The sequence below is a fragment of the Heptranchias perlo genome, chromosome 3, assembly GCF_035084215.1.
Source record: "Heptranchias perlo isolate sHepPer1 chromosome 3, sHepPer1.hap1, whole genome shotgun sequence".
Taxonomy (NCBI): domain Eukaryota; kingdom Metazoa; phylum Chordata; class Chondrichthyes; order Hexanchiformes; family Hexanchidae; genus Heptranchias; species Heptranchias perlo.
This window is the reverse complement of record NC_090327.1, coordinates 16,109,856-16,121,875: the sequence shown is the minus strand read 5'-3', so window position 1 is coordinate 16,121,875 and position 12,020 is coordinate 16,109,856. Positions and strand designations below refer to the sequence as shown.

The 12,020-nt window shown below is 43.7% G+C and overlaps 1 protein-coding gene across 1 annotated transcript in view; it reads right to left on the bottom strand.

The window, feature by feature from the left end:
* Window positions 1-12,020, bottom strand: part of LOC137310536 (piezo-type mechanosensitive ion channel component 2) — a 624,232-nt gene that overhangs the window by 25,323 nt on the left and 586,889 nt on the right. The window contains exons 47-51 of the mRNA XM_067978307.1: window positions 9,956-10,170; window positions 9,546-9,704; window positions 9,069-9,216; window positions 7,944-8,132; window positions 3,852-3,944 (exon numbers count right to left, since the gene is read on the bottom strand). Coding sequence (XP_067834408.1) covers window positions 3,852-3,944; window positions 7,944-8,132; window positions 9,069-9,216; window positions 9,546-9,704; window positions 9,956-10,170 — 804 coding nt within the window. The remainder of the gene's footprint in view (window positions 1-3,851; window positions 3,945-7,943; window positions 8,133-9,068; window positions 9,217-9,545; window positions 9,705-9,955; window positions 10,171-12,020) is intronic.

Genomic DNA, 12,020 nt, shown 5'->3' with positions numbered 1-12,020 from the left:
TTTCAAAGAGACGGCACAGGCACAATGGACCAAATGACCTCCTTTTGTGCTGTAAGATTCTACGATCTCAGTGTTGCCACCAGGGGTCTTCCGGCACAGTCATCCTTGGGAAAACTTGTATCACCAACACAACATCTACCAAAGGGAAGTATGTTACCTTTTTCTGTAGATGTGTAAATGTGGGAGCCGCGAGAGGGCACGGAGTACCTCTTGGACTGCCTGACTTGTCTGGCACCTCTCCACAGCTCTTCCTCTTCTCCCAAACACTTCAACTCAGAGAATCCATACTTGCAAACCCTCTGGTGCCAATAAGGGGAGCTGAGGCAAAAAAAAAAATCAACAGCTACTGGCACAAAGGCCAGTGGGAAGAAAAATAAAAAAAATACAAGAAGAGCCTTTAAGAGGCCAAAGTAATTTTTTTCCCAAGATCTGCAGGCCTGTTAAAGGCCTTCCTGCCTGCAAGCCTGCTTGAGGCCTTTTTCTCTCCGGGTTTCCATTGACGTGCTGTAGACTTTGCATTCAGCGTGCCTCAGTATAGTGCCATTCCCCATCCCTCTTTTACATTCACAAATGAAGTTCTCGCCTGTTTTGGATTGGAGCTTCACATGCCCACTCCAGGCCCAAGTGGAAGATTCATTGAAACCCCAATACCAACGGGACTGCAGTGGAACTGGTTTCCATCTGATTTCCTGATCTGCTCCATTAGCACCCCAAATCAGGGCTCAACGAACACCAAGATTAGCTTCATTGTCTTTTTCTGTCAACATCGAGGACATTTTAGGAGTGAGTTTTGCAATGAAAGACAGTCAGGCCAATAACAAACCCCATTGCACAAATAGAGCCATCTCTTTATTTTAAGAGTGATATATATCACAACTTTTAACCAAAATGATTGAGCTTCACTCAAACTGAGCAAGATTTGACAAATCCTCATTAAAACATTTGAAAGTGTACATCTGCTATGAAAGGTGAAACTATTTTTTTGGATAAGAATGATGATCTGACACAATGGGAAAAGGCACAACCTAATGTAGGACTAGGCCAGACAGACCAGAAATTCCCATGTATGATATCCCATCCGTGCTGATTTTGCTAGGGCAGCAATCAGGACACTACAACTAATCCTACTGTCCCGGGGCTGGAGAAACAATAACCAGCCAAGGTTCCCATTCCAATTCAACACCCATAGACCCCCTGTTAGAACAGTGCAGGTGCAGATGTTCAGTGACGATGCCCTCCATTCCGTAACGGGCTGAGATTCAATTTTGAGGTGCACATGTGACGAATATCCTATTGGCCAACTTAACAAAGGATGGTTACCCTGGCATGAGGCAGTAGCCTAGATTTTCTGATAAGGGTGCAGATTACATTTGAATGGTTAAAAACGGATTTAGGACTTATATGAATTGAATGGTGCTACTTGAACTCAATTTTTCAAGGTCAGCTCATTATTATTATTATGCATAGTTCCAAGTATAGATTTGGAGTTGTGAAGGGAGCCCACTAGTGGTGGGAGCAGAAAATTGCATGGAGGTGTAAGTGTTGGGGACAACAACAACTTGCATTTATATAGCACCTTTAACATAGAAAAAAGGTCCCAAAATGCTTCACAGAAGTGTAGGGGGATAAAATGGATACCAATCCAAAGAAGGAGATGTTAGGAGGGGTTGACCTAAAGCTTGGTCAAAGAGATGAGTTTTAAGGAGGGTATAAATGGAGAAGAGGGAGGCGGAGATGTGCTAGCCTTTAGGGAGACAATTCAGAGTGTGGGCCTAAGTGGCTGAAAGCACGGCCAATAATGGTGGACTGAAAGGAAGCAAAGATGCACAAGAGGCTCCAGTCAGAGGGAGAGCGATTGATGTCGGTGCCAGGGTTTGTGGAGATTACAGAGATAAGGAAGGGCAAGGTCATAAAGGGATTTAAACACAAGGATGAGAATTTTAAATTCGAATTGTTGGGGGGAGCAGGAGCCAATGTTGGTCAGTGAAGACAGGGGTGATGGATGAACGGGATTAGATGTGGGATAGGATATGGCAGCAAGTTTTGGATGAGCTGAAGTTTACGGAGTGTTGAGGATGGAGGATGTGAGGCCAGCGAGGAGACCATTGGAATAGTTGAGTCTGGATTAACAAAGGCATGGATGAGGGTTTCAGCAACAGACGGGTTTGGGTAGGAGTGGCAGTGGAAGAAGGCACCCTTTATGATGGAGAGGAAATGGGCTCAGAAACACAGCTCAGGGTTGGATTGAACGCCGAAGTTACAAACAGTTTGTTTCAGCCGGAGACAATGGCCAGGGAGGATACTGGAATGGGTGGTAAGATTTTGTGGTGGGACGGTGAGAATGGCTTTGGTTTTCCCAATTGTTAGCTGGGGGAAATTGCGGCTCATCCAAGTTTGGATGATGGAGAAACAGACTGCCAACACAGAGGCAGGACATGGTCGAGACAGGTGACGGAGAGGTCGAGCTGGGGTTCTATTAGCGTACATTTGGATGATGTGTCTGTGGATGATGTCACCAAGGGGCAGCATGTAGATGAGAAAGAGGAGGAGACCATTAACGGAATCTTGCCGGCAGGAAAAGAAGCCATACCTGGAGATGCTCTGGCTATGATTGGGTAAGCAAGAGAGAAATGAGGTAAAGGCAGTCCCACAGAGCTGGACAAAGGAGGAGAGGTTTTGAAGGACAATAAAAAGAGTGTCAGAATCTGGGACAATAATTTTGAAATCCTTTGGAAAGGCTCAGAAACTATTTCAATCCATTATCTGGATTTGGGGAGGTGACTAAGAAGCGTGAGGCAAAACTGAAAGAAATGGAAACCCAATGGGGTAGAAATTGGTTTAAGCCTGTTTTCAGGCGCAGAATGGGCATCACGCTCAGAACAGGCACCCAATCACGTGACCGCAACTAAGGCCCCAAATTGGTCTGCCTGCCTCATTTAAATAGCGGGGGGCTGCCAGCACTACTCACACTGTTCACTGGCACTTCGCCTAATGGAGGGCGTCAATATCACACATTGTTGATGCCATTTAAAGGCGGCCTGCACCTCTTAAAGGGGAGGTGCACTTTGGCTGCAGGCAACTGTGGCTGAAGGTCTCTGGCATGCAGAGCAGAAGCTGCAAGGGTCCCCCATTTTCCTGATGCTGCATTGGAGGTATTGGTGGAAGAGGTCAGCAATAGTGGGGGCCATTTTCTTCCTACCAAGCGGAGGAAAATATCTAGGCAAGCTGCCTGGCATGAGTGGTCAGAGCTGGCTGAGCAGGTGGCTTAGTACCACTGCACAAGGTGCATTTACCCACTGAGCCACATAGATCAGGAAATTCCATTTTTGTGCCCTGAAACTTGCTGAGTTAACTAAACCAGGGAAGGAATGGAGTTACCATAAGTGCATTCAGTGTCTGGGAGCCAGGGAGTGGGGGGGGGGTGTGGGAGAAAAGATCAAACTATGTTCCCACTCCTTATCCACTAACCCATGCTGGAAAGTGCGTCAGTGTCAATATCACTTGAGGACAGCTTTGGACTCAGCTGTGATGCCTGCCATAGTTGAATAAGTTGCACTCACAAAAGTGCAATGACCATTTTGCCACCACCATGGGAATCCCAGCAAAAGTTACCACCTTCAAAAGCTGTGGGGAGAAAACTGGGGGGTGGGCCAACAAACCTGGGGGTCGATTTTTGTCTTAACGGCCTGGTGTAGCAGATCGCCTGCCCTTTATAGAACCTGCATAATTTTCATTCCATTAATTTCAATAGAACAGGGATGTACAACGGGTGGCCGATCCCCTCTGCCAGATGAGCAGACGAAAATCGACCCTTCAGTTTCCACACAGCACATGACGAAGAAATTACTTACAGAATCATCCTTAAATTTTTTTGAAAGGCTGACCAACTGATCTTGAGTAAAATCTTGCAGCTGGTTCTGCTGGGCACTCATTGTAAAGATAGGCTTGAGGAAAAGAAACACAGATTTCAATGCGGCACCTTGTATTACAAGTACAACACAAGCATGAGGCTCACAGGATGGAAATATAGTGGTGGGTGTAGTGGGGTGGGGTGGTTTTTAGTCTTTAGGTACAAAAACAGTTCGGGAGCAATTCTCCTCTAACTACTGCCCTATTCTTCAATGTGAGATGAAAATATGAAAAAAAAAACACTCACTGGTCGCCCAAGCACTGCCCAATGCAATTTTGGAATGGGCTTTGATTTAGACGGCCAGCGTTCCTGTCTGAAACAGGCAGGAACCTCATGAAAATATTACAACTGGAGTCCTAAGATGCCTTTAGGAGCGCAATTTTGGTCTTTCACTGGGCGCTGGGCATGTTGCCTCCAGTAAAATTAAGTGTTGAGCGGCCAAACCAGTGATTCTTAAGGGGACCGCCGGTTACAGCTCAAAAACAGCAAGCTTTTTTGGTTGATTCTTGTGGGGCCAGGAGTAGCATGAAAATCGCTCTGCTCGCTGCTGGTCCATCTGTTCCCCCACTCACTCCATCCACCAGCGCCCCCCCCAACCCCACCCTCACACCGGAATTGACTGCTCCCGCTTGAACACCTTAACGAGATTCTGCCAACTCAGCTCTGCGGGGAGTCACCGGATTTCCCACTATCCACCACCTCCCCCCAACTCTGGTCGGTGAGCTGCCTGTCTGCGCTTTTTTAGCACTGGCAGTTTGCCAATTTTATTTTAATGAGGCCCAATCACCAAAGCCAATCGTGCAATCCGCCGGTGGCATCGGATGACAGGTGTGATCACGCTCACAAAAGAAATGGTCCCCTTCTATTCTAGCATGCGTTGCTTTAAGACCCGTCAATCTCAGGATAAGGGGTCGGCCATTTAAGACTGAGATGAGGAGGAATTCCTTCACTCGGAGGATTGTGAATCTTTGGAAATCTCTACCCCAGAGGGCTGTGGATGCTGAATCGTTGAATATATTCAAGGATGAGATGGATAGATTTTTAGACTCTAGGGGAATCAAGGGATATGGGGATCGGGCGGGAAAGTGGAGTTGAGGTCGAAGATCAGCCGTGATCTGATTGAATGGCGGAGCAGGCTCGAGGGGATGCAGGGCCTACTTCTAAGTTCCTATTTCTTATGTCAGTTATGTCAGAATCCCAATTGCTAATAGTGTGCAATTTTTCTGTCTATCCTTATTTGCATAATGATTCCCAATTCTAGGTGCAAACTCTGCTGGTTCTAGGGACAACAGCATTGGTGGGAAATGAAAATTGTGGGTAAGTAAAATTTAAAGGGATGAAGATAATTAAAGGGAAGTGTCACAAAGGAGGGGGACAAAAATGTAGAAAGTTTCAAGAGACCAGTAAAAGGTATCTCAACTCATCAGCGACCTTTGCCAAGTCTGAAGTGGGCACAGGATTAAGATGTGGCACGCCAAGTTGAAAGGGAAGGGACCTGTAGATGTAGGCATGAGTCTGCAGTCAAGTGACAGTACAGCCCGTCATTTGGCCTCATCTTTGACGATTGCTGCCATATCAGATGTTTGCGAGGAGGGGCACGCCACTCTACAGCAACATCCTGTAGGTCGGCACTGCAGCATGCCTGGTGTAGGCAAGTTTCAGGTCACAGCTGACCATTACTGACGCTGCACACATACAAGCTCTGTGCTGCATGGTAATCTCTAGTGTCTTTGCAGCAGATGGCAGAGCTTGGCATCTTCCCATTTGCTGATCCAGAATCTAAGGAGGCAGGTTTCCACGGTCATTCCCAGGTGTTGGAAACAAAAACAAAACTCTCAAAAAATTCAAGACGGACCTTTAACGGGCCTAGTGCCTTTAAAGTGTATGGGCCATTTCAAATGCCCTCCTGCCTGCAGCAAGCATCCAGCACACCGCTGGGGCTGTAAAAGGTTCAGTGCCCCACCCACCCCCTTTTTAATATGCTAATGAAGCTCCCGCCTGCTTCCAGCGAGAGCTTCAGACGCCTGCCCCAGGTCACATTCGAATATTGAGCAGGGTCGTAACTGAGGGGAATCCGATTTTTGTTCCTCTTCTGTTTCGCAACGGCCTGAAATCCGACCGATAGTGGAACAAAAATCACCTCCACTAAGTTGATTTGAAACTGCTCTATGATTAACTGTTATTTTATTTTATTTATAATGGGCCTGATTTTGCTCTAAAAATAATGGTGAGGCTAATAGCACTCACCGTTATTTAAGTGCAAATCAAACAGTAACTTACGGCGACTGCAAATATGCAGTTAAATGTGGAAATGGGGAAGCAGCTGTTCAAGATGCCCTGCTCCTCCAATAGCTGGATGAAAAAGGCATCTCGCCGTTCAAATGAATTGAGCAGCGTGAAGTTCCTGCACTGACGTTGTAGATACGGACTAAACTCGCCAGAAAAAGTTAGGACTTGTCCGTTCCAGTGTAAGCATCCTTTTAATGGTATGGTAAGTCTTAATTGCTGCCAAACAACCTCTCTGGCACTGAAAATTAACTTTTACAAGTGTGGAGACTCATCCCTTCAGATTTTAATTATTGTTAGACATTTAAAAAAATTAAAATAAAAAACATTTTTCTTACTTTTTATTTCTGTCTCTTTTATCTCTGTCTCTTAACCCAATATCTCTTTCCATCTTTATATTTCGCTTACTGTGTCCGATTTGACGTTGAATTAATTATTCTAACTTACACTTCCTGGTCAGTCTCTACGCTGCTCATTAACAATTCTTCAATCTGATTGGTTAAGGAGATACCCAGTTGCTTGCCCTGTTCACGCAGGTCCCAGATGCCCTGTAGAGGGTGCCGTGCTGAATGGATCTCTGATTTAGAGTAACTTGCCGTGTAAAAGCTCAAATAAGGTCTATGGGCAAGTGCAAGTCTACGAAATGGCTGGCTCCGTTCGCTTGCCACTTACAGTAAAATCCAGCCCAATCTCTAAAAAAACATGTTATTTTTATTTTCAGCTTAATATGGCATAGCACGAGCAGGAAAAAAACCAATAGTAATCTCAGCCAACTTATTAAACGGAAAATACCACTACATGTTTAAGATCATGGAGCAATTCAGGTGAAGACGTATTGGTACTAAAATTCTGGAGCACACCCGCTGCAAGTCCGGTGTGAGTGTGGCGGAAGGAATGGGAGTTAGGTGGGGATCTTATTGTGCCCGGTCACGGCCTTCTCCGCCAGTTCCTGTGGGGAACTTCCATCACCGGGAGTTTCTTCGCCCCAACGGGAGGATCTGCCGGCAGGCCAGTATGCACCAGTGACAGGAGGTGCACCGGCCTGGCGACCAACAGAAGTAAATCCAACCTGAGGCTTCAGGCCTCGACCCCCAAAATATCTGCCCAAAACTTCTTGTTATTTTTGCCCCCCGTATAAAGGGCGTTTTTGTCGGATGTTTCCGGAGCGGAGTCCAGTACCCCTTGAATCAGGCGATCCCCACTGGAATTACCTGGCACCCCAGTCAGGCAGGCATCTGAGATACCTCCCTATTGGCATGGGTGTTCCGTATCAATATGTTCAAAATACCATGTTTATTTTAGTAAAAAATACAAATACACAACTTTTAACTTCCTCGTTTTGGAACTCAAGAGAAAGCTGCAAGTTAAAAGCAGTTTTGTGACAAGGAAGGTCTGATATGAGTTTAATTTCCCTCCCCCTGACATTAATCAGTCTGACTGATGAGCACCTTATCGTACTCCGTTGGATACTTGGCTTAAAGGAATGAATTTGTTTTTCTTCACACTTCGGAGATGAATTAATAAAAGGGAGCCAACTCAATTTTTTTTTTACAAATGTGGAGTGGTAAAGTAGCAGTCACATCTTAAAGGAAGGTCATTGTATGGAGAAGAAAGTTACCATGGCACATTTTACTTCTTACCTCACTGAATAAACAAATATTTGTGATAGCAAACAAATTTATAAAAAAATTTTTTTGTTTATTCTAGTGCTCAATTTGTCTTAGAAAGGATACAGCATTTATCTTACCTGATAACCTCCGATGGTTATTGTAACAGAAACACCCACAGGTCTGTTTGGCACACCGGCAACAGATTTGATCAAGGACATGAAGAGGAGTGGGAACCACACAATGCATATTAACAAGAAGATGATAAGGCCACCCATGCCATATTTTACAGCCTTCTTCTTCTTCTGCCCACGTGGCTGAGGGTATCTCTGCAATAAAACCCAAACAAAAGGTAAACTAGCAGATCTTTAGAAAGGAAATCTGGGAGCCATTTTGTTTGGGGCCTTAAAATGAACGGCCCAGGCACCTGCCAGAAACAGGCGATGCAAATCCAGGACCTATGATATCAATAGGATCAAACCTGAAGTCTTCAACCCTGCTCACAGTTCCGCATGGGCAGGATCTTACAGCATAAAACTGTTCGTAATTCAGCACTAATTGGCTGGCAATCTCATTCAGGATGTGGAGATGCCGGTGATGGACTGGGATGGACAAATGTAAGGAGTCTTACAACACCAGGTTATAGTCCAACAGTTGGACTATAACCTGGTGTTGTAATCTCATTCAGAGAAGTCACAGGATGGCTGGTATGGGAAATGGTGCAGTAAGGGGAGCTCTTTTGAGGGAGGGGCTGAGTTCTTGGGGCAGGGTGGAGATAGTTTTATGCTGCATCCAGCTATGCTATACTTGACGTTGGTATAGTTGGTACTGACATTGGAGGCCTAAAATGGGAAGTGTTCCATTCCTCACTTGAGGAGCATTTAAAAAATGATCTGCAGGACTGTTTTTTTTATATAACTTTTGATGTTGAATTGCAAAATAATAGCCTATGTGACTCCTCCTCCCTCGTCCAGCTAATCCCCTCCCCTCCTCCATGGTCACACAGATCCTGAGGCATATAACACCACTATACCAGTACGTACATTGTGTCAATGTCTGCCTTGCAAAAGTGAAATAAGAAAAATATGCAACTGCACCAACATAAACCAATGCAAAACTCTGAGAAAAATAGAACATTTAGAGAAGAGCAAGGAACCAGAAAACCATTAGTAATTAAACAAGAGACTATCTTCCTTGATCAAAAATGTAAACTTCAGGCATTATAAGGTTAAGATTCAACTGTGAATTATACGTTTCTTTCCTACCTTCTCAGATTCACGCCAGCACTTCAGAATAAAAATATGAGCATAAATGTCCTCTATACAGATCCAACTTGAGAGACTAAGGGTTGTGTCTGTCCAGACCCAGTCCATCACAGCTCTGAGCTCAGTCAGGAATGGAACCAATCGGAATCTAGGGAGACAAGGTTACATCAGAACTGAGCAGGTGCCCGGCACTGGATAATCACTATAATTTCATTGATACTGCAATAATTCTTACATCACACCAGAAATCTCATTTGTGTGCTAAGTTTGTGCTGAGTCAGCAGATCTCAGAAAAGGATGGCTGTTAGGTCACTACAATACGGCCTCAGCAATGCTGGGCTAGTAAGGAGAAAAATTCTTAACTAAAGTTTCTCCCCCTGATTATTCTCCAGTGACTCCTGTTGGAAAGTCCATTGAGCCAAATTGAAAAGATGCATGAACTGAGTTATCACATTTAAGAAAAAGAAATTCTCTTACCCTTGGAAGAGGAACAAGTTGATGTAGTTGTAGCTTTTTGTCAGAAAGTTACCAAGCACACGAGTCGGGTAACCACAACGTATCTGATACGCTGACAATCCAAAGTAAACACATTTAACAAAGTACCAAACCTGCGCAACTGTGTTCTGGCTAAATTTTCTGTAAGAAAATGACAAAAAAAAGCTATTTTTGGAGTTCTATGTCAACACATACAAATACACCAACAGCATTTGAAGATAACAGGCTAGAAATTACTGGTAATGGTGGATGAATACGCTAAGCATTCGTCAGCTATTATTGCTGACAGTAATTTCTAGCCTATGGTTACATAACTGAGTAATTTGTCTATAAAACCTAAGCTTTTTCTCCCCCTAAAATTTCCATTTAGTCACAATAAAATAAGACCTTACCGCTGTGTCACTCTCGGTAAGATACAGAACATCCAGAAGTGGATTCCAAAAACAAGGATGACTTGAAAGACAACTTTCCCCAAGACTGTCTTTTTGAGATAGAGTGCTCGATCCACCACCATTGTTCCAAACTGAATTATCAACATCACCAAAAATGCCTCTGGTACTTGATCCTCTGACAAAGATGATGTGATATCGGCAGCTGCTGAATGTTTCTGTAGAAGTCAAAGCAGTCATCATTGAACTATTGTCATTACATATGCAATTATCTTTTTTTGGTCAACTGGATATCTAGCATGCATGGAAACCCCAACACCATCCATAAGAGTTTCCAAACCAAACTACTGAGAAATCCATATAAAAAGCGTTTTCATTTGCTTGATATGGCCTGCACACTCTTTCTCCATAGGAACATATCATACCTAGCTAAGCCCAAAGAACTTAGGCACAAGCCAAATCTTAAGGGCTTCTAAGTGTATATAGGAGTATTGCTGCAGCTTAACAGCTAAGAGCATGTAACTTACCAGCACTTGGAAGCTTCACACTGCTTATCCATCTAGGACGCTCCTACCTATTTGGCTGCAGGGTAGAGCTGAGTGGGAAGAATCCTAGCCCCTAACGACAGGTTTACCACTCCAGGATCCATTAATGAGCTAGGATGGCTGGTCAATCATCAACAACACCTGGACTACTGGAGCCTCTCTAGCTCAGGCATTGCATAAACAAATCTGCAAGAGCTGATTAGCTCGATTCGAATTTCCCATGTTAACTTGGGGCCAATTTGACCTCAAAGTGACACTGGATGGGCATTAGAACTCTGACAACTGTGGGCTTTGGTCCTTGACAGGTGGATAACAAACACCCCAGGAATCCCTCCCAAGCGCAGCATGGTGAGCAGCACAACTTTACCAAATCTTTAATCCAGATTCTGATGAAACAGGCTCTGGCAACGAGACATACCAACTGTAAAGCTGCTTTCCACTCCAGGGTGCAGAATGACAGATCAGTGTAGGCTAGAGCTGTCTCACTCCTGTATACTCTTTTTGGTACAAATCCACCTCATAACTTGCTCCTGGATTATGCACAAAGGCCTTTTATTGCAAGAACTAGGAGCTCTGAACCACTAAAGAAAACTATTTGGACATAGGTCTAATATGCCACCATATTAACCTCCATTGGGACTTTGCTGTCACTGAAGAGAGACAAGAAAGATCAGAGTACCTTTGCCCCTTTTCAGCAGGTCCCAAAGAACAGCATGCTGGCTAAAGTTGGTATTCACCAGAACCCCCAGGTACCAATACAAATCAGCAATTGGGACAGACACCCTTTACATCTCCCATACAATACCTTCAAGATCTCCACTTCAGCTATGCAGTCATAATGCTGTACTTAGTTTTATACAATTATAAAATAAGCTAGATATAGAAATGCAATAATTATATAATGTAATTATGTTTGTATATAAATTATAACATTTAATTAAGTATATGTATGCAAGAACCATTCATTAGGACAAAAAGCACCACATCGTTTCAAAAGCACCACAAATGAATAAGTTTTACAGGAAGCACATACCTAAATACATATTTAGATATTCAGCTAAATTTGGCTAAAATATTAGTTAAGAACATGAGTGAAGAAACTAAAATATTCTGGGGAAAATACAATAAATGCACTGCTTCATGTGTAAGTTAGATTAGCACATCTCTAGCAACTAGATCAAGATTATAGAACACAGAATTTTTACACAGTTTTCTGGGGGGAATCAAAAACACAAATCACTATTGATTTTAACATACAGGCTGCCACGTTGAATAAAAATGATTTTCTTTTTGCCTCCACTACATTTCTATCTTATTTTAATGTTTTTTCTCTTTACAATTCCAAGTCATCCATTTCCAGTTAGGAAAGCATGAAAATAGGTTACTGACTTTCTTGGCACCATAGAATCATAGAAAAGTTAGAATAGAATAGAATCATAGATGTTTACAACATGGAAACAGGCCCTTCGGCCCAACATGTCCATGTCGCCCAGTTTATACCACTAAGCTAGTCCCAATTGCCT